The following is a 26,659-nucleotide window of genomic DNA, read 5'->3' as shown; positions in this document are numbered from 1 at the left end:
GTGCAATGATTAGAGAGAATCACGAAGCAAATAAAGTACTTCCTCGTCCCAAGGATGTAATTTTAGGATAGCAATTTGTTAAACTATATTTTATTAAATTTGTATAAAAAATTACTATTATGTACTAAGTAGGTACTATTCGCTATCTGAATTTTTTTTTTCCTCGAGAGAAACTAAATCTAAAATGTTTATAGGAGAATCTCAGTCCTGATCATACTCTCCATCCACCATTGACCCTCACCGAAAAGTGGGGGGAAAAGAGAATATATGATTTGCTCTAACTTCTTTCCCTGCCATATTATACATTTGATCGATTTCTGCTTGCTACATACAAGTACTGCCATAATCCGAAAAGGAGGGGAGGAAAAACAAAAGTAGAGTAAGAGGAGGATGAATGAGCACATGTACGGCGATGCCTAGTTGTTGCCGCCGCCGCCGGCGTTGGCCTTGGCCCTGGCCTTCCTGATGTGCGCGATGGCCTTCTTGAGCGTGGGCCGGAACCTCTTCATGTCCAACGACACGTCCTGCTTGTCGAGGTAGGCATCCTTGAGGGACTCCCAGCCCTTGCTCTTGATCCCGTTGGGGTCCGTGAAGATGGGGTGGTCGCGCGGGTACTGGTTGATCAGGGTGCTCTCCTCCGGCGTGATCCGGTACTCGAGGTAGCGCAGCCCCATGTCCCTGGACGGACCCCGGAAGTAGCCCGCCACGAACTCCAGCCCGCCCAGCGGCACCACCTGGATGACCACCCCGCCCGTCGGCACGAACACCATGTTGGTCAGCCCGGCGCCGTGCACGCCCATGATGGCGTCGCAGCTGTTGGCCAGCTCCGCGAAGGGCGCCACCTCGTGCGTCCCCTCCGACACCACCACCTCGAACCCGAGCTTCTCCGCGCCGCGCACGATCTCCTCCGCGTTCACGAACCGCCGCGTCCGCGCGCGCGCGATCAGCAGCAGCCTCGGCCGCCGCTTCGACGACGGGCCAGCGGCGGCGGCGACGTCGCCGCGCGGGAGCCCGTAGGCGGCGCGCATGAACCCGGTGAAGTCCAGCATGGAGTAGCCGTTGGGGGCGCGGCGCGGGTCGATGCTGAAGTCGTCGTGGCTGGTGAGCCCCACCTGGACGTGGCGGAAGCAGTGCACGCGCGGGTCGCGGTCCAGGTCCACCAGCTCGTAGTTGGAGATGCTCCTGAACACCGGCGCGAACTTGCCCACCCACCACGCCTGGAGGTCCGTCACCAGCAGCCGCACCTCGCCGGCGTACTGCCGCGCCGTCAGGAACAGCGGCAGGATCACGTCCGTGAACGCGTGGAAGTAGTTCCCCGTGTACCCGCGGTCCGAGAACACCAGCGCCGGGACGCCGTGCCGGTCCGTGCACGCGGGCGCCTCGCCGGGCACCGACCGCACCGTCAGCACGCGGACGACGCGCATCGCGTTCGGGTCCGCCTTGCGCGGGTACGGCTTGATGCGCCACGACTCCGCGCGGAAGGTGCGGCCGTCCGCCCCGCCGGGCGGCGCCACCAGCGTGACGCTCGCGTTGGCGCCCAGCACGCGGACGTCGCCGTCGAGCTCGCACCAGTCGATGCGGCGGTTCGAGGTGATGTCGCACAGCGGCTTCCACTCCCGCGCCGGCGTCTCCGAATCTTGCGACCATTAAAAAAAATTTCAGTTTAGCACGTTGCTTGTCAGCTAATCATGGAATGACCGGCTGGACAAGAAAAGGCAGCTCCAAAAGAGAGAGTGCGTGCGTGCGTGTGTTTTCAATAGCAGGAAAAAGAGCTTGACGGAGGGTGAACAAGGTTCATGGTAGACCACCGTCCACCGGACCCTACGGAAAAGTATAGTATGATCGGACGAGATGCCTAGAGATGGAGCAATCCATCAGCTATTGGAACGGGATGATGCTGCCTAGTAGTAGCACGTTGCTCTCATCTCAAGAAAGGCGAAGAACATGAGCACGGACACAGAGCCACAGCCCACATAGGACAGAGTGTGATCAAAAGCAGTGGTCCAATAGCAGCAACAGCATCGGGCCCTTCGTTGAGATAGAAGGCTGCAAAGAAAAAAAACGCTACTACGACTGTAGGCTGACCAAAGTGCATTTTGCAACGACATGCCTGAGACGCTGTAGAATTGCAAGCACGGTTTTTTCTTTTCTTTTCTTTTCGGCGTCCCTCACATTGACTAGCTGCTTACCGGCACCGTAATTTGACAGGAGAGAAAACATCCTTTTTACCACAAAAGAGGAGAAGGATCAGGGAGGATACCTGATTGCTTAACCTCAGGTATCGCTGGAATATGCTGAACAGCAAGAGCCTTATCTGCCTCTTGAGGAGCAGCAGGAGCAATCTGCTGCGAGGGAGCAGGGAGGATGGCAGGATCAGAGTGAACCACAGAGGGCGAGCGGCCACTGCTGCTGCTGCGCGTGGCGGCTGAATCGTTGCTCCTCTTGGAAGGATTGGCGACAGCGTCCTGCACCTGCAGCTCCTCGTCCTCAAGAACTCCTGACCAAGAACGCGGCGGCAGCTCGTTAAAATCCTACATTTCCCTATCCTTCCCCAAAGAGGGAAACGAGCGAGCAATGCATCTATCTTGCTTGAAAAGAGTATAAATACCAGTACCAGTAAGTTAGCAGTTGTAGGTTTGAGTGATTGCTCTCTCACCTGATCCTTGCGTGCTGTTCGCGGCTCCCTCTGACGTCACGGGAGGAAGCAGGGCGGCAGCGGGGGCGTCATCGTCGTGCTCGTGCCTGGCAGGAACCGCCTCACTCCTGGCGCCCGCCGCGGAAGATGCACCACCGCTGTCCCCCACAAAGGTCTCGTCTCTCCTCGTGTCCTCCAGCGGCGCATTGCTGCCGGAATCTGGTGATGACAGGGAAAAGAAAAAAAAAGCGATTGATTATAGAGTGGGGGAAAGGGAAGCGGAGGAAAAAACCGGCCGGTCCTTTTATCTGATTTTTGGGGCTGGCTTTGCGTGCAGCGGTGCAGGACGTTGGGAGTACGGCGGGCGGGGGCACACGAGTCCGGCCGCGGCGGCCAGCTTGACGCCTCCATGGAAGGGAAGGGCAAGCACGGACGGCCACTCAATCTCGAAAAAACAACAGGCGATGCCTTGCCGGTGACGGAAGCGCGGTGTACCTGTCCCCGACGACGAGGATGCCTTGCCGTCGTCCTTCTCCAGCACCTCGTCGGCCCTGCTCCCCTCCTCCTCCTCGGACCTGGACAGCGCGTCGTCCGGGTCTTGCTTGCCCAAATCTGTAACGGGGACAGCAAGGTCGTCAGGCAGGCCAGGCCGTGGATTGGTACAGTACAGTAACCGTGTTAGTTGTTAGTGATGACTGATGAGGGGGATCAGTTAAGGTGAGTAGGCATGTCGCCCTGTACTTGGAGAAGATCCTCCTCACTCACCTAATCGCTGCTTGGAGTCGGAGGTGTCGGCGTTGGCGGCGCCCACTAGCGGGCCGATCCCAGCCGCATTGCCGGAGACGGGGCTGACTGCTGGAGCGAACAAACAGACACATCCGGAGAGTCAGCACTCAGGCACGGCCGCACGGGACGGGATGGATGGCGTCGAACTTGGCGGTGGGCTTACTCATGGCGACGTGGATGGCGTCGAACTTGGCGGTGGAGAAGTAGGCGCAGGTGACGAGCAGGAAGCCCGCGACGAGGGCGAGGCCGAACTTGCGGGGCTCCACGCGGCTGAAGCTCTTCACCAGCTTGCCGTCCTGGTGGGCGGGGTAGCTGTACGGCAGCTTCCCGCCGCCGGCGTCCATCCCCATGCCTCGCGGGGTAGCTGTGCGGCAGCTTCACGCTGACGCCCGCGGGCGAGGCGGTGCGCAGTAATACTTGCTTGCGCTCTCTCGTGAGCTGCTGGGGAGGGAGGCTGGTTTGGTTCTGGGGGCGGGGCCGGGGCGAGGATGGATGAGGAAGAGAGAGGAGTGGCAAGCAGCCCCGGCGGGCAGGGCGTGGCGTCCGTCCGTTTCGTCCGTCTCTCCTCCCCTCGCCACCTCCATTTATTCCTCTCCATAACTCCATCTGTCACGCCCCGCCCTGTTGACAGTAGACTGTCATTAGTATTTTACATTTTTTAACTTCTTGTGTTTTGGGGGAACACAATTTTCCTGCCCCGCCAATAAAGAATGCAGCTGGAGCTTCCCAAGCAAACAAACAAAAAAACTAGTATAATTAAAAACAGAGATGGCTGACCAGCGGTCACCGGCAGGTGTAAATAACGTGCGGGAGGGAGAAACGGGTCCGTCCGTGTATTATTGATATTGAGGAGGGTTCGACACGAGTAGCCCGCCGCGGGATGCGAGATCGGGAATCTCTCTTGCTCGCTCGGATCGTTGCCTGGTATACGTACTCCGCTGTCAAGCAAGCAGTGGCACATGGCACTTCACTGAGAATCTCATCTCCTTGCTGCAGGATCAGGAAAGGGAAATCGTCAGGGTATCCTGGCCGCCTGACTCAGCGACCCCTGAGGCCCTGAGCAGAAGGCAAAAGCGTGGACGAGCAAGCGAGCGTGCGTGCTCTCGACCGTCGAGCTAACTCGGAAGTCCGACGAACCGCGTGACACTCGTGTCCACCCCGGTGGAACTTGTCTGCGGCGCCGGCGCAGAGCGAGAACGTGTCCCGCACGAGCAGCGCTGGACCTTTTGGGTAATCGGTGCCCGGTGCCCCTGTGCCGGCGCACAGAGAGTCAGAGACCGGACGAGGACTTCGTGGGGGGTGACGATGGCGAAGCTGAAAGAGAGGAGAGCTGCTGGGCTGGCCTCAGCCCTCAGGCGGCTCAGCTCAAAAGCCGCCGGCCCGCCGCTGCTTCTTTTCCGTGCTTTGTGCGTCTGCTTCCGTCTCCAATCGCGTGCTCCTGTTCCACGATTTGGTTTTTTTTTTGGCGGGGTCCGGTCCGTCGCGCGCGAGTTGCGCCGGCCGCCGGCTGACTGAAGAGCAGCACGGCGAAAGCGACGCGCGCGGCCTTTCTGTTTTGCAGGTTGGGGAGAATTTTTTTGCCAACATCCACACGTCTACTCGTGGTGACTGTAATTGTGTACGGACTCGTGCGGTGATAGCTGGATTAGTACTCTGAGGCTCGGCAGTAACGACGCTCGATTCAGTAGCAATAGCAAGCACTGGAGTCGAGACTCGATAGTAGTAGGAGTAGGTGGGTTCCTCTTTTCTTTCGGGCAGTATATTTATTATTCATAATAGTAACTCTCTTGTTTGTTTGTATGTTTGTTTTTTTCGGTCACGGTTAGCTGTTGCTCTCCGGCAATCGTGCCCCTCTTCCTCCCTCCTGGTTCGTGCGCGCCAAGCAGTCGGTGCGCGCCTGGTTCGTGCGCGCCGGCTCGCACCGAAGCTTTTGCCGGCCCAATTCTGAAACTTCCAAACTGCCGAGATGCGTAGCAGGACGTGTATGCTATTATACGGCAGGAGTGTATATGCATTGATGGTACAGGGAAATGCAGAAGTTACATTACAGCAGGACGTGTGCATACACTACTGTAGCTGTTCACATATGTCCTTTTCGCCGATCAATAATACAACCGGCTTCCGTTCCGGCGTATGGCAGTCAAATTATACCCGCGCCGGCCACAAGCGGCAAAGCTAGAGTAAAATAAAATAAGGATGTATATGCATTGATGGTACATAATAATAAAATTATAGGTAGGGTATATATAATAAAAATTTAGTCTACATTACTAGTTTTATAAATTTCCAGGGGTGCATCTAGGGATGGCAACGGGGAATTCCTCGTCGGGTTTTAGCTCCCCAAACTCGTCTCCGCGACAAAAAAATTTCCCCGCGGGGATCCCCACGAACGCTTGCGGGGGACATTTCTTCCCCATCCTGTTCCCCGCGGGGATAAATCCCCGTCGAGGATCCCCATCCCCGCTTAAATTATAAATAAATCGTACTTCATTTGTTATTAATGTAAAATATTGTCACTTATACACATTGTTAGATGTAAAATTCATTATGTGCACATTAAAATCAATGTATTTGTACAACGGGTGATCTCTTGACAAGATAATTCTTTACTTTTATTATTAACTATTACATAAAAACATTGTCACAGGTAAGTTTAACGGGTCCCCGCGGGGAACGGGGATGGAAAATGCTTCCCCATCCCCATCCCCGTTTACCCATCGGGGGAGAAGTTTTCCCCATTTACATCCCCGTTGGGAAGAAACTTCCTCATCTCATCCCCTAATAGAGGAATTCCCCGCGGGGAATCGGGGATCGGGTCCCCATTACCATCTCTAGGTGCATCTGCATCCATTACTTCCAAAGTAGCTTAGCTCCTAGCGGCCACCACGGCAGCAGTATACCACGTAGCATTTACTACCTTTACTGGCATACAGATACAGGCAGGCATATATCTATAGATGGTCAAGTGGATCAATGTAAATATATCGATACTAAGTACAGTATGGTCCATAGTGTTTCGGCACAGAAAAGACACAATTTATATATAGTGTCAGTGCCAGCAAGACACGGATTTAGTGTCGTGTTTGGGTCATCACCCCATTACGATTAAGTGGTCGACTTTAGTGGTGGAGCCAGACAAAAAAACTTAAAGCCCCTGAGCGCAGCCGGAGAGGGGAGGGCGACATGCGCGCACGCATGCAGACGAGAGCGGGAGCGTGGTGAGCCAGAACAACGGGAGGGAGAGGACGAATGGGTCGGACAGTGGTAAGAGGTGGGGAAGGACGAGAAGGCTGACATGCTTCGTGTGGCGTTGGATTCACAGTCTTTCTGGAGATCCCGGCCATCTGTTCCAGGCACCGTCGGAGCCGAGGGTGGGCGGTGGCTTCGTCTTCGCCACTGGTCGATACGATTGGTCACGACTTAGACTAACTAGTGGTCTATGGATGTATTGTGACGTGTGTATGTCATCGTGATTTGTTATGATTTTAAACATAATAAACTCACTTTATAATATATATATATATATATTCAAGTTTTAAAATTATAAATATAATCTTAAAAATCTTCTGTGTTTTTTAAGCTCTTAAAGTGAAATAGGTGTTAATGTTGTATAGTATCGACACAACACGATTAGACGCTATAGTGTGGTGTTTAGGCCGATGGATAGACACTAGTGTTGGCACAATACAGTACGATTAGACACTATAGTGTCGTGTTTAGGCCGATGGATAGACACTAGTGTTGGCACAATACAACACGATTAGACACTATAGTGTCGTGTTTAGGCCGATGGATAGACACTAAAGTCGGCACAATACAACATGATTACGATAGTAATGTCTAATAGTGTCGTGTCTAATAGTGTTGATGCCAGTACCGTGCGCAGACCGTTTAGCTATATATATATATATATATATATATATATATATATATATATATATATATATATATATATATATATATATATATAGGTAGACCTAGCTACTACCTACCTAGTAGTTCAATTCCTTGCTGAATCGCCGCGCCGTCATGCTCATGCAAAGAAGGGCCACAGAGTACTACGTGTAGCAGCAGGAGGAGAAAGAGAACGAAGCACCGTCCATGATCGATCCGCCAGCCACTGATTGAGGGGTGGCAGTGGCGCACCACGCAGAGATGCAGCAGTGGTTGCAACATCGCTTCACGAGAGCGACAAGTGGCCATGCGCTGACGGGCATTCGGTCGCGCTTGCACATCGGCGCTGCCACTAGTGCCAGCCACGGACGGACGGACGGACGCGAGGAACCCAACTTGGCCTTCCGCCCTTGGTTCTCCAACGAGACACACAACACAACGAGCCCTCGCGCGCTTTCCGACCGAATTCCCAACAGAACAGCGTTGAACAATCGTGTGTCGTCCACTCCACGCGTTTCAGGCGTTCCAAATCACACCACCGTCGGTCAGGAAACGCCCCTCGAACCTGCCTGCCTGCCTGCCTGTTCACCGGGAACTCCCAGGGACGACGATCGAAGGGGAGGTCAGATGAGTCTAGACTCTACATTTCAGAGTAGAACTGACGACCTTCTGCTCTGTTTGACCGTTCTCCCCAACCAAAAACCTTCTGCTCTGTTTGACCGTTCTCCGCATCGTAGCTGAACTGACGACGACGCCTGTCGTGATCCTTTTCTGTATGTACTGATAATTCAATCAACTGCTTGCCTTCTTCTGCTCCTAGCTGATTAGCTGAACTGATGACGACGCCTGTGCTCACCGTCGGTGCAAGCAGGAGGTGTGGCACATGCACAGGCACAGCCGCACAACAGCAGTAGCGCTGATTGGGACCGCGTGGTGTCAGGGACAGGGAGGTCGTTAAAGAAATGAAATTTGAATGCAGGAACCATTGTAAAACAGTTCGACTACTAAACCTAAAATCCGACGTTTGTTGTTACTGATGTTGTCCTGGCGAAAATGGAAGAAAGTTGTTAAGGAACAAGACAAGTATACGGTGGACTATGAGCCCCATCCGAAGAGAGAGAGGAGAAACCAATGTGGTGTATATGCTCTTGTCCGTGGTAGGTATCACCAGGTGACACAATAGGTTTCTAATAGATTAGTACTCTCTCCGTTTCGTTTTAGTTGTCGCTGAATAGTGCAAAATTGAACTATCCAGCGACAACTAAAAAGAAACTGAAGGAGTATATAGTAGTGCTATAGTCATAACCAGAGCCAAAGCCTCTAATGTACTATTTATAATTTTTTTTCTTCACACGCACGTTTTCTACGTAGTATAAATCATTTTAAAAAATGCAGAGCTCTGACTTTTTTCCATAGAAAATCTAGAGACGAAGCCTTGCTTAAGTCACAAGCTCACTCGAGTTGCTTAAGTCACAAGCTCACTCTGCCCATGGCGTTTGGGCCCATGGGCCATGGCGAAGCGTTCCTTTAGTTGTCCGTCGTGGACGTCCACATGTTGCTTCAAGCAGCCAATGAGATCGAGGGACTCGTCTGCTAGTCGGCGCAATCTGTAGACCGAGCTAGTGGGTATGTGGGTGTATCACTGACCGGCTTATTTGGCGCATCGTTTGTGCGCGCCCAGATGCCCCTGCAGCCTGCCGGTGCCGGCTTGGCTGCCAAACTGACCGAACCGAAGGCAAGAGGAGGAAGCAGACATGCCGTCCTGTCCTCCTCCACTTGTATTGTATTGTGCGGTTCACGAGGGAGCAGGAGCCTGTCGTCGAGCCAGAAGCTGGAACAGAGATCCACGAATAAAACGTGCGTGTGATAAGAGCATCGATTCCATGGCTCACCTGCCGTATATACTCCACTATGGTGCTGACAAACCTGCCCCACGGGAAGAGAGGCCTCACGGAATACTAGTACTAGTAAGTTATCCGTGCACCGATTACGATTTCTCTATGTGCAACACAAATCAATATGACGAGTAGTTAGAGGTCAGTGCTCTCAAGATGTACCTTCTCTTTGATCACCGGGCATAGGCGGTGGATGAAGCCAATCTCTACTACTTTAAACATCGGTTTCGTGTGTCGTGCGTCACGTACGAAACACGTAGATCTATAACAATGAGCCCAATAAGCTTTCTCGTCTAACAATGGGCTCAATAAATTTACATTACACCGCAAAAGGGCCATAAGAAATCACCCAAGCACAAACACGACATGAAACCACATGTAGCACGATGCTCCCACATAGTACCATCTCACTAGGTGAAGGGAGATGAGTAACCGAGCTAGCTATAAAAAAAATAGGTTCAGATTCTTTTTTTAATTCATATCTTTCTCGACCTTTTGACTAAGTGTAATATTGATTTTTATCAGTTTATTATTAGATATGTGAACCATATGTTCAAAAAGATTTCTGGTTCCCAGCATAAGCTCAAAAGGACATCTCCAATGTTCCGCATTATAGTACAATAGCTTATGACTACCTTGCAACTTAACCCTTTGCTCAAATTATAGGACATTTTATTTTTGTCCTAAGTCAAACTTCTCTAATTTTGACCAAGTTTTTTTCAAAAAAATATTTCTCACATCTACAGCTACAAATAAAATGCACTACCAAATAGTTGGACCATTTATGTTATTTTAGTGTTTGATTTTTTCCTCATTGCTGGTATCTATAAAACAACCTTTGCAGAAACAATGAGAAAAAAATCTAACTTATCGAGAAAATTGTGGTTCAATAATTGCAGGAATGTTTAATTGTGCCCATACCTACAATCAGTAGAAACAATTACTGGTTCAATAGACATTATTCTTGTGACCATGCTGTCAAAAGTCGTACTTTTAGCACTAAAAACAGACAAGCATTGCTCCAGAGTTCAGAACACCTCGAGTAGCATGATTCTTTCCTATTGGCAACCATTAAATTTTGCTCTTTCCAGTGCTTTAAGTATCTCAGACTAACAAAACAAGAAGATAGAGCTTCTTGAGAAAATGACTTCTAAAATAGCAAAGCAAACATCTCAATATATAGGGAAATAACCTCAACTGTTGGCTCAGTGTTACCTTCGGAAAAAAAAACCATGGAATCTGCACATGGACAAGCAGAATCATATGATGGGGGAGAAAAGACATATCACAAGTAATACAAGTTGCATAAGGACAAGCATGAACAAACCACATGAGCAGATGTGAAGAGAAGATCAAACAGTTTAAGGAAAAATAAAATATGTTATAAAATTTGAGAAGAAGCATGGTTTTGAAAATATATATTTGTTTGGGATCAAATGTAAGCAGTTTAGTAACTACATTGAATAACAACAATTGTTTTTGGTACCGGCATGAGTACATGACTTGATCAACAAAGACATCCAATTTAAGGGGAAAAAACTCTTGGCGTGCAACATTATAGTCGTTTGTTTCCACTGGCGTGCATACATATAAAATTGAGCCTGGTTGTTGTGGTAAGCAGGAGCTCCAAACATTATTATATTGCTGCCAACAACAATACTAACAATTGCAATCTGCGACAACCTAGGTCCATGTTTCCCTTCACGATTCGAGGACATGAGCCTATTATTATGTAGTGCAGAAACTCTTACAATATAACCTTAAGGTAGCATTGATTTTTGGATGTAGTGGAGACTTAGGTCTCGAGTTGAGGCTAAACGAACTGTTACCCAAGCTGTTACCCATCTAACTAAATGTTTCCTCACATAAAATGATTGATCTCTCAAATTTTGCTAAACCAGCATTAGATTCTAAAATTGGCCTCACATCTTCCAATTATAGCATGACCCTCTGAATGTAACAAGCCAAATAAGATAATCGTCATATATAGGACTTGAGGCTAAACGAGCGACATAAGACCCTCTGCCACAACTCCCTCGGAACAAGGGATCGCCGGCGGTACTACACGTGGACACGGGTCTTGGTGTCGATGGGACGCAGGCGGTACCGGAGTAGGAGGGCCGGATGCGGTGGATGAGGCTGAGCAGGGCAGGGAGGTGTGGCTGAGGAGTTCCAGGGCAGGAGGCGAGGACGAGGAAGGAAAACACGCTTTTGGTGTATATTGTCAAAATTTTGGATTAATTGAGTGGAATGCAGCATATCGATGCATGGCGTTTAATTGAGACGTGTTCAAAGACTCTGTTGCACTATGGTGTAATACTTAAATTGCACCACTACAGTAGGACACAAATGGCTCCGTTCTAGCCCTTTTCTCGACTTCAGCCTTCGGAGGTCGGACGGCTAACCAAACGCATAGCATAGGCGATCACGCTTCATTGTTAACTCAGTATCATCAAATTTTGCACTGTCCCTTTCGAGGGCCCTCTGTTCATCTTTCAGTACTTGTCTCTTGTCATTAGGCTCTGCAGGCTTACTATGTCTTTTATGGTGGTGTCGGTGGCCATTCTTGTGCGACCTTTTGCCATTTCTAATCTTCTCTGATTCATCAGCAACTCTACCATCTGATGTCTGTTGGAATCTGACTTTGCATCCTCATCACTTGATCTCAGAGGCTTCCCATGTCTTGACTTGACCTTGTCCTTCTCCGAGTCATCATCAGATGATTGATGGTGCCTCCTGCGGCCCAGAGAATGGTCCTTGGCGGATCTTCCTCATCACCGCTGTAGTCTTCAGAGTCTGACCTCGAAGAGTGTCGGTGATGCCTTCTTCTGTGCGAGCGCTTCTTCCTTGGACGTTCTTCTTCAGACCTGCTCTCATATTCACTGTCGCTCTCATCACTTGAGTCAGTGCTCCTTCTTGATCTGCGCTTGTGTCTCCTGGCATCATCAGAGTAAGAATGCGCATGCTTCTTGTTCCTTTTGCGGTTCTTCCTCTTCATGTGTGTTAGCAACACTAATCTCACAGCTCGAACCAACAGCAAGAGTATCACGGATCATATGATTCTGGACAATTTCAGAGTAGCAGCAACCAACATATTCTAGAAGGAACTGGGAAGAGAGAGGATCTGAGAACAAGAGAGGGAAGGAGAGGGAGAGATGAACAATAATGGGAAGTAGAGATTTCTGTTGTAAAATGATTCTTTGATGCCCCTACAGCCGGTACAGCTCTCCTTTTATAGGTGAAGATACCCACTTATCCCCGTCTAATGCCTCATATGGCAACCATTCCTAACATTTCCCACCGCTTGAAATGCGGCTTGCCCCCAAGCCGCTGACCATGATCGTCGAGTTGTCGGAGGCCATGCACAAATCTAAGCACTCAAACGCCATAGGTGGAGGCCATGGTTGCTTAATTCCACTCACAAGTCTAGCTCTTGCAGCTTGCTCAGGAGTCTCGGGAAAACCAAAAGCAGCAGCACCATCAATGGATCCGACGAGTTGAACATTCCATGTGTCTCCTTGCTCAAAGTTGTAAAGAACATCCCAAGCACTTGCCTCCACAAAAAGCTCCTCGAGAACAGGTGAGAACTCAAGCAAATACGGCAGCTGAAGAACCCCGCCGACTCCAATTTGTGAGCACCCTTGGATGGCTAACCATGTCGATGTTAGTATCCTTTCTAGCAGCTTACCGAGCATAAACAGGCACTGCAATACTGCACTCCGATAGCATGTGTTTCTGAGATTTGGTATCCCTTTTACAGCATAGCCTTGCGCATCAGATGGTTTGGACTCATAGCAAGGCCATATGTCTGGAAGATCCATAGCCACACCAAACCCAGATGACCGGCTCTCTGCTGGAAATACTTCGTTCATGATTTCCTGCTCTCCTTTTGCAATCTCCACATCATGGGTAGTCAGCAAGCCCTCCTTCGTAAGCAGGTCGACAGAATTGCTATCATCCCTCACCAGTATAGTCAACCAGCCAGTGATGTCAGTCGAATGTTGAGCCTTGCTTATAGCATCCAAGATATCTGCCCAACACCTATGTAGCTCACAGTTCTTGCCATCAGCGAGCTGGATCTCGGTGCTCCGAATGCCCCTCGCCCAGTTATAGTCCTTGCCCACATCAAAGAACTGAGGCTTCACATGGATCTTATTGACTCCAATTGATTCACCCTGTTCATCGCAGCTTTCAAGCCACCTATCTAGCTCCTCCGTGTTGAAGAAAGTGTTGAAGGCAGTATGTGCGATGGCAACAGAGGTATCACTTTGCTGCATTTCATCAAACATCCCTTGAGCATCAATTGAAGTAGATGCAGGTTGGCTTGCCACCGTCACCATGAGGCTGACACGGGCTACATCGGTGAGCATCGTGGAGATGTAATACTCGGTGGAGAGCAGCAGCCTGATGGTGTGGAAGGAGGTAACGAGCCCGTGGTCGGGGTGTAGACCGAGCACCTGCAGCGCGGCGTCGTAGTGTCCCGGTAGGTGTTGGCGAAGTCGAACAGCTGCTGCGCATGGTGGAGCAGTAGGTGCGCGTAGTGCGCGTCCCCGGCCCAGTGGAACACGGCGGTCGCGGCAGCCATGACGGCTGCGACCTCGGAGCCCGGGTGGTCCGCGTCAACCTCGTACGCTCGTCGTGACGTGGTCATGTCCACATGCCGCTGCCAGCAGTAGTGGTCCGAGTCGTCGTCCCCAACGTGCACCCATAGCTCGGCTCGACGATGACCCCGACGGCCTCGACGGCGAGGTCCCCGAGGCTGCGGGTGAAGGCGTTGCTTGAGTAGAGTGTGTCGCTGCCCCGCGGGGAATAGGGAAGGGAGTGGCGAAGCGGTCGCGCCCATCGCCGCCATGGTCAGTCCACCGTGGTTGCAGGCGCTGAACCCCGCGACGAACGTGATGGCATTTGGCACCACATTCTCCACCCGCGTCATCCGGTTGAACAGATCGAGCGAGTCCTTGCCGCGGCCATGGTTGGCGAGCGCGAGGGCCATGGCGTTCCAGGACGCAAGGTGCCGCTCCGGCATCCGGTCAAACGCATGGCGTGTGAGCTCCACCGTGCCGCACTTGACGTAGAGGTCACGAGCGAGTTGTTGATGATGGCCTGGTAGTAGGTGATAGCCTGGAAGCCCCGGAGCTCCTGGGAGAAGTCCGGGATGCTCAGTGGCGGAGCTCCATAAAATTAACGCTTCGGGCCACTTTATAAATGTAATGACTCATTTTTTCGCGTTTTAGTTCAAAAATAAACTAGCGAGCAATAAATATTTAATAACGGACATTTAAAACAATCCAATGAAACTATGACAAGTAGGGAAAGTGAATTAGACATTCGTGAACAATCACTCACAATAGAGAAGATTCACGAGCACATGGCAGCAAACGGTCAACACTCATGACACAACGCTCACCGCTCAGGTGGTCGCTGCCCATTGACTAGGGAAGCGCTTCGCCCTCACCTATGCATAAGAAAAGAAAGGAAATTAGGTTGAAAAAGTTGTATAGCTTGGGAGAAGATGTAATGATAGGGGCAGATTTGGACAATGGCGCGGCGCCAGTACAGGCCACGCGCGCGGCACTGACAGGGTCGCAGGGAGGTGGAGGGCAGACTGGTGGTGGTTGATGCCCGAGTCAGAGCCTGCCGGGCCGTCTCGAAAGTTGTTGTCTTGTGCCCTTGCCGGATCCGTGGAGCCTAAATACGTGGAGAGCGATAGAGGACTGGAGGGAGGCGGTCGCGCCGCTATCAACATAGTATTTTGGGTTAGATTTTTTGGCTGAAAAACATATATATATATATATATATATATTTGAGTCTAAAATGTATTTTGGGTTATATTTTTTGGCTGAAAAAAACATATATATATAAGAGGACTTTTGGGCTGCGCCCCGGGCCACGGCCCAGGTGGCCCGGGGCCCAGATCCGCCCCTGGGGATGCCGATGGTGTGGTGCAGGACGCGGTTGGTGCCGTATTCGTTGGAGTTTGGCCCGCCCACGATGCAGACCACGGGGAGGTTGGGGACGGAGTAAGCGCCGCGGTTGAGGTCCATTGTCGAACACTTGGTTGGCGTGGTGACGAGAACCTGCTCCTCCTCTGCGTGCACCGCCAACTGTAGAATAGAAGGAGCCAGAGATGGTGCCACGTCGTCCAGAACAGAATAGTTGTTGGCCTCGATGTCCACGGGACCACGCTGGACGAGCTCCATGGTGAGGTGAAGCGGTACGACGGGCTCAGCCAGCTTCTGCACCACCGCGGCTGCCTCCATGGTCGCGCAACCCTTGGCCTTGTCCGTCTCGGCCAGTGCCCGAGCAGCCTTAGCGTCACGGTACGGCTCGTCCACCACCGCAGCATGCGTCGGTGGTAGCGCGAGGTAGGGCAGTAGCAGATTCCCCACGGTGATAAGGAAAGGGGATGGTGAGGCGGCCGCTCCCATCGCCGACATGGCCTCCTCGGCAGAGGAATCCTCTTCCTCATTGGTTTCCCCGGCACGGAAGGGCGGCGGAATGAAGCAGTGGAAGCTGGGCTCATCGTAGGCGACAGCGCGAGTCCTGGCGCTGCTGTCGGCGTCGGAGAACTCCATCGTCGAACACTTGGTAGGCGACTTGCTGGTGGTGGTATAGTCGACGAGGATTGTGGCCGACGAAGTCCCCTCGTTGTACTCTAGTAGCGCGAGCACCTCGACAATCTCGTCATCGTTCGGCTCATCGTAGCAGTCGTAGAGGACGGGAGGAGGAGCGGACTCCGACTCGAACGAGCCGAATAGCGAGGCGAAGGAAGAGGAGGTGGAAGCCTGTTCGCCGCCACTGCCCGCCAGCGCCGCAGTCAAGCAGAACTCCATGTGCGCCATCTCGACGAGAATCGTCTGCATCGCCGCCTCCATGGATATAGAGTGAACATGATGTCTAGTCTTGTCAGGGACCATAATTAGGGGTACCCCCAAGACTCCTAATCTCAGCTGGTAACCCCCATCAGCACAAAGCTGCAAAGGCCTGATGGGCACGATTCCGGTCAAGGCTCCGTCCACTCAAGGGACACGATCTCGCCTCGCCCGAGCCCAGCCTCGGGCAGGAACAGCCGACCCAGGCAGATTCACGCCTCGCCCGAGGGTCCCCTCAAGCGACGGGCACACCTTCGACTCGCCCGAGGCCCAGCTCGGGCAGGCTTCACGGAGAAGCAACCTTGGCCGGATCGCCACGCCAACCGACCGTATCGCAGGAGCATTCAATGCAAGGATCGCCTGACACCTTATCCTGACGCATGCTCCTCAGTCGACAAAGCCAAAGTGACCGCAGTCACTTCGCCCCTCCACTGGCTGACCTGACAGGAAAACAGCGTTGCCTGCGCTGCTCCGACTGCTGTGCCACCCGACAGGTAGGGCTGGACAAAATACTTGTGGCTCGTGAGCTCGCTCGACTCGTGGTCAGCTCGGCTCGGTTCGACTCAGCTCGTTTCAATTTTATCACGAGCTGAGCTAACATCTCAGCTCGGTTCGTTAACGAGCCAGCTCGATACGAGCTCGAGCCAGCTCGTTAGCTCGAATGAGCTAGCATTTATGTGTAAAACAAAGCCTATACTTGTATTTGATGAATTAATAAGTGATGAACTATGTTAATTTAGGGTTTAACTGATGTGATATATAAAATTATGATTACTGTTAGTCTTTTCTAGTGTTAAATTAGTATGAAATAAATTAGCAATTAATTATATTGTTATATATATACATGTATACTATTTTTTGTTGTGGCTCGCGAGCTAAATGAGCCAGCTCGCAAACGAGCCGAGCCGAGCTGGTTCTCTAGCTCGTTTGTTTAACGAGTCGAGCCGAGCCAGCTCGTTTTCTTAACGAGCCAGCTCGAGCTCGGTCGAGCTGAGCCGAGCTGGCTCGATATCCACCCCTACCGACAGGGTGAGGCTGACAGCCGCCAAGTCCAGCCTCGGGCGCCATAGGAAGCTCTGCCTCGCCCAACCCCAGGGCTCGGACTCAACCTCGACTTCGGAAGACGGTCTCCGCCTCGCCCGACCTTAGGGCTCGGACTCAACCTCGACTCCGGAAGACGGTCTCCGCCTCACCCGACCCTAGGGCTCGGACTCCACCTTGACCTCGGACGACGGTCTCCGCCTCGCCCGGCCCCAGGGCCCGAACTCAACCTTGACTCCGGAAGACGGTCTCCGCCTCGCCCAACCCCAGGGCTCGGACTCAACCTCGACCTTGGACGACAGTCTCCGCCTCGCCCGACCCCAGGGCTCGGACTCAGCCTCGACCTCTGAGGAGTCACCGCCTCGCCCGACCTCGGGCTCGGACCGACCACGTCACAAGGGGGGCCATCATTACCCTACCCCTAGCTAGCTCAGGCTACGGGAACAAGACCGGCGTCCCATCTGGCTCGCCCCGGTAAAACAGGTAATGATGGCACCCCGCGTGCTCCATGACGACGGTGTGTCACACCCGGTTTTAGAAGGCAAACCGAATGCGAACCATGTACGTGCCAGGATCAGTTATTCACGTACACAGCAGTTACATAATATGGACATCATCACACAGTGCTCAAAATAGTATTAATAAGGGAAATAGTCAATTACATCATACGTCTGAGACGTCCATATAGTTCTTACAATAAATCAAAGTGCGGAAAAGAAACGTAGATAACGCGGCCTTCACAGGCAGCCGACTGGGGGGTTGCCGCTAACCCACACCTAGAACTCGTCGTAGTCTTGGAACTCCTGGAAGTCTCCTTCCACAGCTTCATCTTCGCCTGAGCAGTGGTTGCAATGCTGACAACCTGGGGGGGTTTGGTGTGTAGAGCAAGGGTGAGTACACATCAACATACTCAGCAAGTATCCTGTTTGGCTGTAGTGGACTAGCTTTATGTGGGGATAAGTCAAGCAGTTGCTTTTAGTTGGTCAGGTTATTACTTACTAGTAGAAAGCCAGGTTTTAACATTAACCCAAGTTATTAGCCCAATGTATCCTTTCCAAACGGAAAGAATACCACTTACCAATACCATAATCGTAATCAGAACCATCAATCTCATTGTCACCTGTACCAAAGTATCTCTGATCAAGTATCACTAATCACTGGAGCTCCCTTGGCCGCTCATAACCGTGAGCACGGCTGATATATCAGTTTCATAATACTCTGCAGAGGTTGTGCACTTTACCCACAAGCCGTGATTCCCTCTCTGGCCCGGGCTTGCAAGACCCTTATTCACTCCCGAGGTGAATGGCCAGGGATTCACTACGAAGCCTTTACAAAGATTCCCCGGGGCTGTAGCCACCCGTTAGGTTTCCTAAATGCACCGCACTCCTCCCCAAGGGGCGAACCCAAACTTGGCAGAGCGAGCCGCATACACCGAGCCCCATTGACGGCACGACGGCTAAGTGAACTACACCCCAGATCCTCTAATTATTCAGCTAAGGGCACCCCATTCCACCCTCATGGTTGCACTGTTTTCCCGGGCGGTCATCCATAGAACAGGTCCTTACGGAGAGGCACTCGAGAAACCGCTCGAGTCCCCTTAAATGCCACAAGTATAATCATAAATAAGAACGGGAAAACAGCGTATCATAGATAACCACATCATGTTCATTGATTAAAGTTGAGCAATAGCATCAAACTAAGCAGTAATAATCCGACCCAAATAGGTAAACAAGGACATGGATAACAAAAGGCTAGTCAATCCTTAGGCATAAATGTGTAAAGCGGGGGGTGAATTAAATAATGAATAGGACATAGATAGGTCAAAGGACACTTGCCTCCACCAACCGACTGCTGCTCAGGGGCTTCTCCTGCGAATTCCTCGGGCTCTTCGACCGGATCGTTCTCTATGCGAGCGCAAACATACATACATCCACATATTTAATACAAAAGAACAGTACACCATACAAGGGAACAAGTAAAGCGAATATGCATCAAGTATGACATTCGGTATCGCATTTGTTATGGTCAGAAAGAAACGGGAAAGGGTCTCGCAGGGGGTTAAATCTTATGCACTAACGATCAATTACAATTGGTTCCTAACAAAAGACTTCTGTTACATATACACTAATGGAAACCTAATCATTTTAAGTTGATCAACATTGCACGAGATAAACAATTAACTACATGAATCAACTAGCATAACGAAATTTTAAATTAAACTTCCTATTTCAATAACATGAACAATGATTAACCTACCTAAAATAAAGTAACTAGGATCACAGAAAGTAAATAAAATGAAATAAAAAAAATAAAAAAAACAGAGGGGGGGGGGGGGCGGCTCACCGGCGTTGGGGAGCGACGGCGAGGGGCGGCCGGCAGTAGGGGGCGGCCGAGGGCGGCGGCGGCTTAGGGCAGGGGCGGCGCTAGGGCAGGGGGCGGGTAGGGGCGGCGGCTAGGGAGAGAATGAGAGAGGGAAAATGAGAGGGAGAGGGAGAGGGTTTGGGGAAAAAGGGAGAGGGGGGGGGCGGCTGGGCCTTTTTGGGCCCAAGAGGGGGCGGCTGGGCCGGCCGGGGTCGGCCCACGGCGCGGGAGAGAGAGAAAAAGAGGAGAGAGAAAGAGAGAGAAAAAAAGAAAGAAAAGATCTTCTCCTCATTTTCGAAATCCGATCTTTCTACATGAATGCATTTGCGCTTTCAAAGCAATCAAAAGAAATGCAAGATTCGGCATGGTGCATCAAACAACATAAAGTATTTAGGGTTTTTCATTACACGGGAATTCCAAACCGAATCCCGCTAGAACTTTGGAAAAGGTCAAGGTTTAGCGAGGGAAAAAAGAAAAAGAAAAGGTAACGCCCGAATTTTGGCGAGTAAAGAAAAGAAAAAATTCAACTGCAAAATTCGGGGCGTTACAAACCTATCCCCCTTAAAAGAATCTCGCCCTCGAGATTCAGGGCTGGCTAGCAAAGAGCTCTGGGTACTTAGCCATCAGATCATCTTCACGCTCCCAGGTTGCTTCTTCCTCTGAATGGTGATTCCATCTGACTTTGCACATTCTGATGGTCTTCCTTCGGGTGACTCTGTCTGCAATCTCAAGGATCTGAGCTGGCTTCTCAACATAGGTCAAGTCCTCCTGGACTTCAAGACCTTCCACTGGCAACTGCTCTTCTGGCACACGCAAGCACTTCTTCAACTGAGACACATGAAAGACATCATGCACAGCAGACAATTTCTCTGGCAAACTGAGCTGATAGGCCACTTCTCCACATCTTGCAAGAATCTGATACGGACCAATGTAGCGGGGTGCTAGCTTGCCTTTCACTCCGAATCTTCTGACTCCTCTGATCGGTGACACTTTCAGATAGACAAAATCTCCGACTTCAACACTCAGCTCTCTTCTTCTTGTGTCTGCATAGCTTCGCTGCCTCGATTGCGCTATCTTTAGATTCTCTCGGACCATCTTGATGTTCTCTTCGGCTTCAAGCAAAATGTCTGGCCCAAACACTTGCTTTTCTCCAGGCTGATCCCATTGCAACGGAGTTCTGCAACTCCTTCCATAAAGCGCCTGAAATGGTGACATCTTCAAACTGGCCTGGTAACTGTTGTTATAGGAAAACTCTGCATAAGGCAATCGCTTGTCCCATCCGGACTGATCTTGCAACGCACAGGCTTTCAACATATCTTCGAGAATTTGATTGGTCCTTTCAGTCTGGCCATCTGTCTGCGGGTGATAAGCTGAACTGAAATTCAGATGCGTGCCCAAGGCTTCATGCAACTGCTGCCAGAAATGAGAGGTGAACTGCGTTCCTCTGTCTGACACTATCTTCTTTGGTACACCATGAAGACAAACGATCCGAGACATATACAACTCTGCCAATACTGCACTGTTGTAGCTGGTCTTGACAGGTATGAAGTGGGCTGACTTGGTCAAGCGGTCCACTACTACCCAAATGGAATCGTAGCCGGCTCGAGTGCGAGGCAATCCGACTATGAAATCCATACCGATTTCATCCCATTTCCACTGAGGGATCTGCAACGGTTGCAACAATCCAGCAGGTCTCTGGTGTTCTGCCTTAATTCTTCGACAACTATCGCACATAGCCACATGCTCTGCGATTTCTCTCTTCATTCCGTACCACCAGAATTTCTTCTTCAGATCCTGATACATCTTCTCACTACCAGGGTGAATCGAATAGGCTGTCTCATGAGCTTCCTTAAGAATCAACTCTCGAATAGACTGGACATTGGGAACACATAAGCGGTCTTTGAACCATATCACGCCTTCTGCATCTTCTCGAAAATCTTTGCCTTTGCCTTCTAGAATCAGTCGCCGGATCTCACTGATTTTCTCATCATTCTTCTGCGCTTCTTTGATTTCGCGCTCCAAGGTAGGTTCCAATTCAACTGTGACTCCTCGCGAATTGTTCAGAAATCCGAGACTCAACCTGTCAAACTCTTTGGCCAACTCATAAGGCATCGGACGAGCGACCATCAAATTGACTTGGCTCTTTCTGCTCAAAGCATCTGCCACTACGTTTGCTTTGCCTGGATGGTAATGAATCTCCAACTCATAGTCTTTGATCAGCTCTAACCATCTTCGTTGCCTCATGTTCAGCTCTGTCTGAGTGAATATGTACTTCAGACTCTTGTGATCTGTGTAAACATCGCATTTCTGTCCATACAGATAGTGCCTCCATGTCTTCAGTGCGTGAACCACTGCTGCCAACTCTAGATCATGGATTGGGTAGTTCTTCTCATGAACCTTCAGCTGTCGGGACGAGTAAGCCACAACTCTTCCCTCTTGCATCAACACGCATCCCAAACTTGTGTAACAAGCATCACAATACACCGAGAAGGGCTTGTGCACATCAGGCAAGATTAGGACAGGCGATGTAGTCAACTTCTCTTTCAGCGCTTCAAAGGCCTCTTGGCATTTCTGGGTCCATTTGAACTCAACCTTGTTGCCTAGCAACGCTGTCATTGGCTTCGCAATCTTCGAAACCCCTTCAATGAATCGCCGATAGTATCCGGCCATTCCAATGAAACTCTTGATTCCTCTAGCATCTGTTGGCGCTTTCCAGTTCAAAATGTCTGCCACTTTCTTCGGATCCACAGCCAATCCTTCCTTGTTGATTATGTGACCCAAGAACAGGACTTCACTGATCCAGAACTCACACTTGCTCAACTTTGCGTACAACTGGTACTCTCGCAATCTCTGCAATACCATCCTCAAATGATCTGCATGCTCCTCTTCGCTTTGAGAATAAACCAGAATATCATCAATGAATACCACCACAAACTTATCAAGGTAATCCATGAATACACTATTCATCAAGTTCATAAAGAACGCTGGCGCATTGGTCAAACCAAAAGACATCACTGTGAACTCATACAAACCATACTTGGAAATGAATGTCGTCTTCGGAATGTCCGAAGGTCGGATCCTGAGCTGATGATAACCTGACCTCAGATCAATCTTGGAGAACACACTGGCTCCTCTCAACTGGTCGAACAGATCTTCAATTCTGGGCAAGGGATACTTGTTCTTGATCGTGACCTCATTCAAAGCTCGGTAATCGATACACATCCTCTTGGTGCCATCTTTCTTCTCCACAAACAGGACAGGGGCGGCCCAAGGCGAGGTGCTTGGCCGGATGTAACCTTTCTCTGACAGCTCATCAATCTGCTTCTTAAGTTCAACCAACTCTGGTCCGGATGTTCTGTAAGCTCTCTTAAAGATGGGGGCGGTTCCAGGAAGAAGCTCTATGGCAAACTCAACTTTCCGCTCTAGTGGCATACCCGGTAAATCCTTTGGAAACACATCTGGGAATTCAGACACAACCTTGATGCTCTCGATCGGGTCTGCTTCACTGCTATCAACAGCTATCTGATAACAACTTCCTTTCTTTGGCTCAGGCGGGACTAACTCGGTCACCACTTCCTCTCCTAGTGGGGACACCAACTTTATTGTCCTTTTATCACAACTGATAACTGCCTGATACTTATCTAACCAATTCATCCCTAGGATGACATCTATTCCCTGAGTACCCATTACTATAAGGTTGGCGGGAAACGCTATCCCCCTTATTTTCACACTTATATTCAAACAAATGCTATCGGCTCGAATTCTACCACCGGCTGAGTCAATTTGAATGGGGGTTGACATGGTAGTAGTTGGAAGATTATGTGCTTCTACCCATGATGCAGTAATGAAAGAATGCGTTGCTCCAGTATCAAATAACACTTCTGCAATACGGGAGTCGACTGGGAACATACCTACTATCATGCCGGGGGTCTCCTGAACTGCTTCAGCCTCCAAGTGGTTCAGTCTTCCATGATTATAACGCGGCTGAGAGCGATTGCCTGCTCCAGGCTGAGGCACATTCTGCTTTGCTGGGGCATTGGGGCCTGACTGCTGCTGGGCTGCCTTCTTCGGACATTGCATCACCCAGTGGCCCTGCTCTCCACAGTGGAAACATGCTCTGTTTCCAACCTGAGCTGGTGCTGCCTGACTGTTCTGCTGGTTTGCTGGGGCAGGAAGACGAGGTGCCTGCTGATTCTGCCTTTGAAACTGACCTCCTGACTGGTTGCTCTGACGGTTCTGGTACTGATGCTGAGGATACTGCCTTTGGAACTGCTGATGCTGCTGACGCTGCTGAGGTGGACGCTGGTTCTGCCTGAACTGCTGAGGTTGATTGCCTGAAAAACGAGGGCGGCTGCTGCTTCCAGGCTGGGGTCCACTGATCTTGCGCTTACGATCTTCCATCTCCTTACGCTTCCTTTCTGTCATGATCGCTCTATCAATCAGGTGCTGGAATGTCGGGAAGGTGTGATTCATCAGTTGATACTGCAGGGGGTCGACCAAGCCTCTCAGAAAACGGTATTGTCGCTTGGCGTCAGTGTTGACATCTTCAGGAGCATAGCGAGACAATTGCAGAAACTTGTCCCGATACTCACTGACAGACAATGGCCCTTGCTTGAGAGCCAGGAACTCCTCCTTCTTCACTGTCATCAGACCTGCAGGAACATGGTACTGACGAAAGCTACCTCTGAACTCTTCCCAGGTGATGGCGTCAGGATGGGCATGGGTGGCGAGGTAAGACTCCCACCATGACTGGGCTGCTCCTCTCAACAGACGGGGACCATACAGAACTTTCTCCCTATCATCGCACTGAGCGGTATGCAGCTCCCGCTCCACAGTGCGCAGCCAATCTTCAGCATCCATGGGGTCAGAAGAGTGAGCAAACGTTGGTGGATGACCTCTCATGAATTCAGCACGCTTGTCTCTGGGCATCTGAGGCATCTGAGGCTGGGGTGGTGCTTGCTGCTGTTGCTGTTGCTGCTGCTGCTGAATGGCGGCCAAGGTCTGACCGATGGCCTGAACTGTCTGAGTCTGCATCAGAAACATCTGCTCGATCGACATCGGGGGCGGGGGCGGCAGGTGCTGCTGCTGAGGCACCTCATCCTGTTGAGCGGCTCGCTCCTGCTGAGCACGCCTTCCTCCTCTGCGCCTGTTCTCTGACATCTGCAGAATGCAACCACACATCAGAACTGATCTGGCAAATCTTGCAGCATGAGAAAAGAGTATAGAATTCTTCAACAGCACTGAGCAGGTGAGCATCTTCACTGATCTCCAACACAGACCACACAGCTTCTCAGATCAAGAGGAAAGTGGAATAAAAGGTTTCCCAACTATATAACTAACTCCATTAACATAATAGATAAACCAAAATGCAGGGGATACCCACACTCTGGTGACAGTCATTACAAAGATCCAAACCAAACATAGTTCATCATGACAAACATAAATGCACAGGATATAGCAAACTACCCTGTCTAACTAAGACTAACTAAGACCGAGATTAACGCTAAGACTGAAGCTTCTATGCATATATTTCGTATTAATTACAAGATCCAACTCTAACGATCTATGGTTCTAGATTTATCTTGGTCTTGCAGTCGGGGTTGCCATAAGACTGGTGTCCACGCTGAGGTGAGCGGTACAGGTGTTGAGTCCCAACGGGAGCGGGGGAACCACCATCCAGGTGACGACGTTCCGCGCGCTCAGCCCGCAGAAGGGCGATCTCAGCACGAGCCCTACTCAGCTCGTCTAATGCATGGTCCAGCTCCGTGTTTAGCACGGCGGCTAGGTTGACTGTGCTGCTCAACCTAGGATTGCCCTCACCGACAGGTGAGACAATCACGCCTCCTGTGCTGCCAGATGGACGGCGGGGGTAATACTTCAGGTCAAGACCGTCAGCTGCCCCACCGAAAACCGAGCAGTAGTGCGAAAGCGCACGCCGTGCAGCATCTTGCATGGCTGCCTCAGCTGAGTCTCGTTCAGAGATAGAATAGTGCTCTGAGCAGGCCTCTGCACCCTGGAGACTGTCCTCCGGGCAGCACACCAAGCAAGTCGCCTCCCAGCGGTCCGGGTAGACCCCGCGACTATGCTGGTAGACCACACAGCGATACTCGACGGACCAAGTATGCCGGTCAAATGCCCGACGTAGCAGGGTGTCGAGCGCATCGTGGAAGTGACACCCGCGAGCAGCGTCGCGAGTGATGGGTCGAGCAACCCATCCTTCCGGCTCAGGGTTAGCAGAGAAGTCGGTGTCGTGGCTCGAGCTGTCGTCGCCGTCTCCGTCGTCTGGGTCTCCTCCAGCAGCTACTCCAGAAGCTGGGGCGCCCAGTGGTGGTGCAGGGGGCGGCTCCAGAGGAAGCACAGGGGAGCAGCTCCTCACAGACTCTATCTCCTGGTGGAGCGAGAAAGAAGAGCCCTGCTGTTCCTGTCGTCGACGTTCCTGCTCCTCACGCAGGCGGTGGTGTAGTCTCTCCAAGTGGCTGGACTGTCCGGCCACGGGACGGCGAAGCGGACGCTCAGCAAGGCGGGAGGGTAAGAAGGGGATGACTGACTTTCGTGCAGTGTGTCTAAGTCGAGCCATCTACAAAAGACATCGCAAGCAAAAGGGTGAGAACAGAATTAATATGACCAGCAAATAATGAATCATAAGTAAATGAAGGATTAGAATAAAACATGTTTTTCAGCAAGGTATAATATATAGTAGAACATAGGTTTGGTCGGTATGACCAACTTTTGAAGGGATGACAAAGTCAAGGAAGGGACAGAGGTCTATAGTCCTTAGAACGACCATTCTACTCTAGGTTAGCGGTCCTACAGTCAGCACGGCTTTGATACCACTTATGTCACACCTGGTTTTAGAAGGCAAACCGAATGCGAACCATGTACGTGCCAGGATCAGTTATTCACGTACACAGCAGTTACATAATATGGACATCATCACACAGTGCTCAAAATAGTATTAATAAGGGAAATAGTCGATTACATCATACGTCTGAGACGTCCATATAGTTCTTACAATAAATCAAAGTGCGGAAAAGAAACGTAGATAACGCGGCCTTCACATGCAGCCGACTGGGGGGTTGCCGCTAACCCACACCTAGAACTCGTCGTAGTCTTGGAACTCCTGGAAGTCTCCTTCCACAGCTTCATCTTCGCCTGAGCAGTGGTTGCAATGCTGA

The 26,659-nt window shown here is 50.8% G+C and overlaps 1 protein-coding gene and 2 pseudogenes across 2 annotated transcripts; all 3 read right to left on the bottom strand.

Annotated features, from left to right (window-relative positions):
- Positions 1-205: 205 nt before the first annotated feature.
- On the bottom strand, positions 206-4,191 carry LOC100191481 (uncharacterized). Of its 2 annotated transcripts, none has more exons than XM_008673796.4 (6): positions 3,585-4,191; positions 3,401-3,487; positions 3,131-3,247; positions 2,657-2,854; positions 2,261-2,497; positions 206-1,636 (listed from the first exon to the last, which is right to left on the bottom strand). In XM_008673796.4, the coding sequence occupies exons 1-6, from the start codon at positions 3,769-3,771 to the stop codon at positions 417-419; spliced, it is 2,046 nt and encodes a 681-aa protein (XP_008672018.1). In that variant the 5' UTR covers positions 3,772-4,191; the 3' UTR covers positions 206-416. The 2 variants fall into 2 exon arrangements, with proteins under 2 accessions (XP_008672018.1, NP_001130385.1); NM_001136913.1 differs by having other exon boundaries at positions 248-1,636; positions 3,401-3,490; positions 3,585-3,961.
- Positions 4,192-11,485: 7,294 nt separating this feature from the next.
- Positions 11,486-12,248, bottom strand: LOC103649867 (pre-mRNA-splicing factor cwc25-like; annotated as a pseudogene).
- A 9-nt stretch (positions 12,249-12,257) lies between these two features.
- Positions 12,258-14,337, bottom strand: LOC103649868 (uncharacterized; annotated as a pseudogene).
- Between the last annotated feature and the right edge of the window lie 12,322 nt (positions 14,338-26,659).

Source organism: Zea mays, chromosome 3, assembly GCF_902167145.1.
Source record: "Zea mays cultivar B73 chromosome 3, Zm-B73-REFERENCE-NAM-5.0, whole genome shotgun sequence".
NCBI classification, from domain to species: domain Eukaryota; kingdom Viridiplantae; phylum Streptophyta; class Magnoliopsida; order Poales; family Poaceae; genus Zea; species Zea mays.
Note: the sequence above shows the minus strand (reverse complement) of the source record. Positions and strands in the feature narration are given on the sequence as shown.

What these genes read in the sequence shown, in the direction of transcription:
- LOC100191481 (NM_001136913.1), bottom strand. Translation starts at nt 3,771, where the DNA reads ATGGGGATGGACGCCGGCGGCGGGAAGCTGCCGTACAGCTACCCCGCC. An exon ending in CGCCATCCACGTCGCCATGA is followed by an intron (nt 3,491 to 3,584) that starts GTAAGCCCACCG and finishes TGTTCGCTCCAG; the next exon opens with CAGTCAGCCCCGTCTCCGGC. An exon ending in GAACAGCACGCAAGGATCAG is followed by an intron (nt 2,498 to 2,656) that starts GTGAGAGAGCAA and finishes GTTCTTGGTCAG; the next exon opens with GAGTTCTTGAGGACGAGGAG.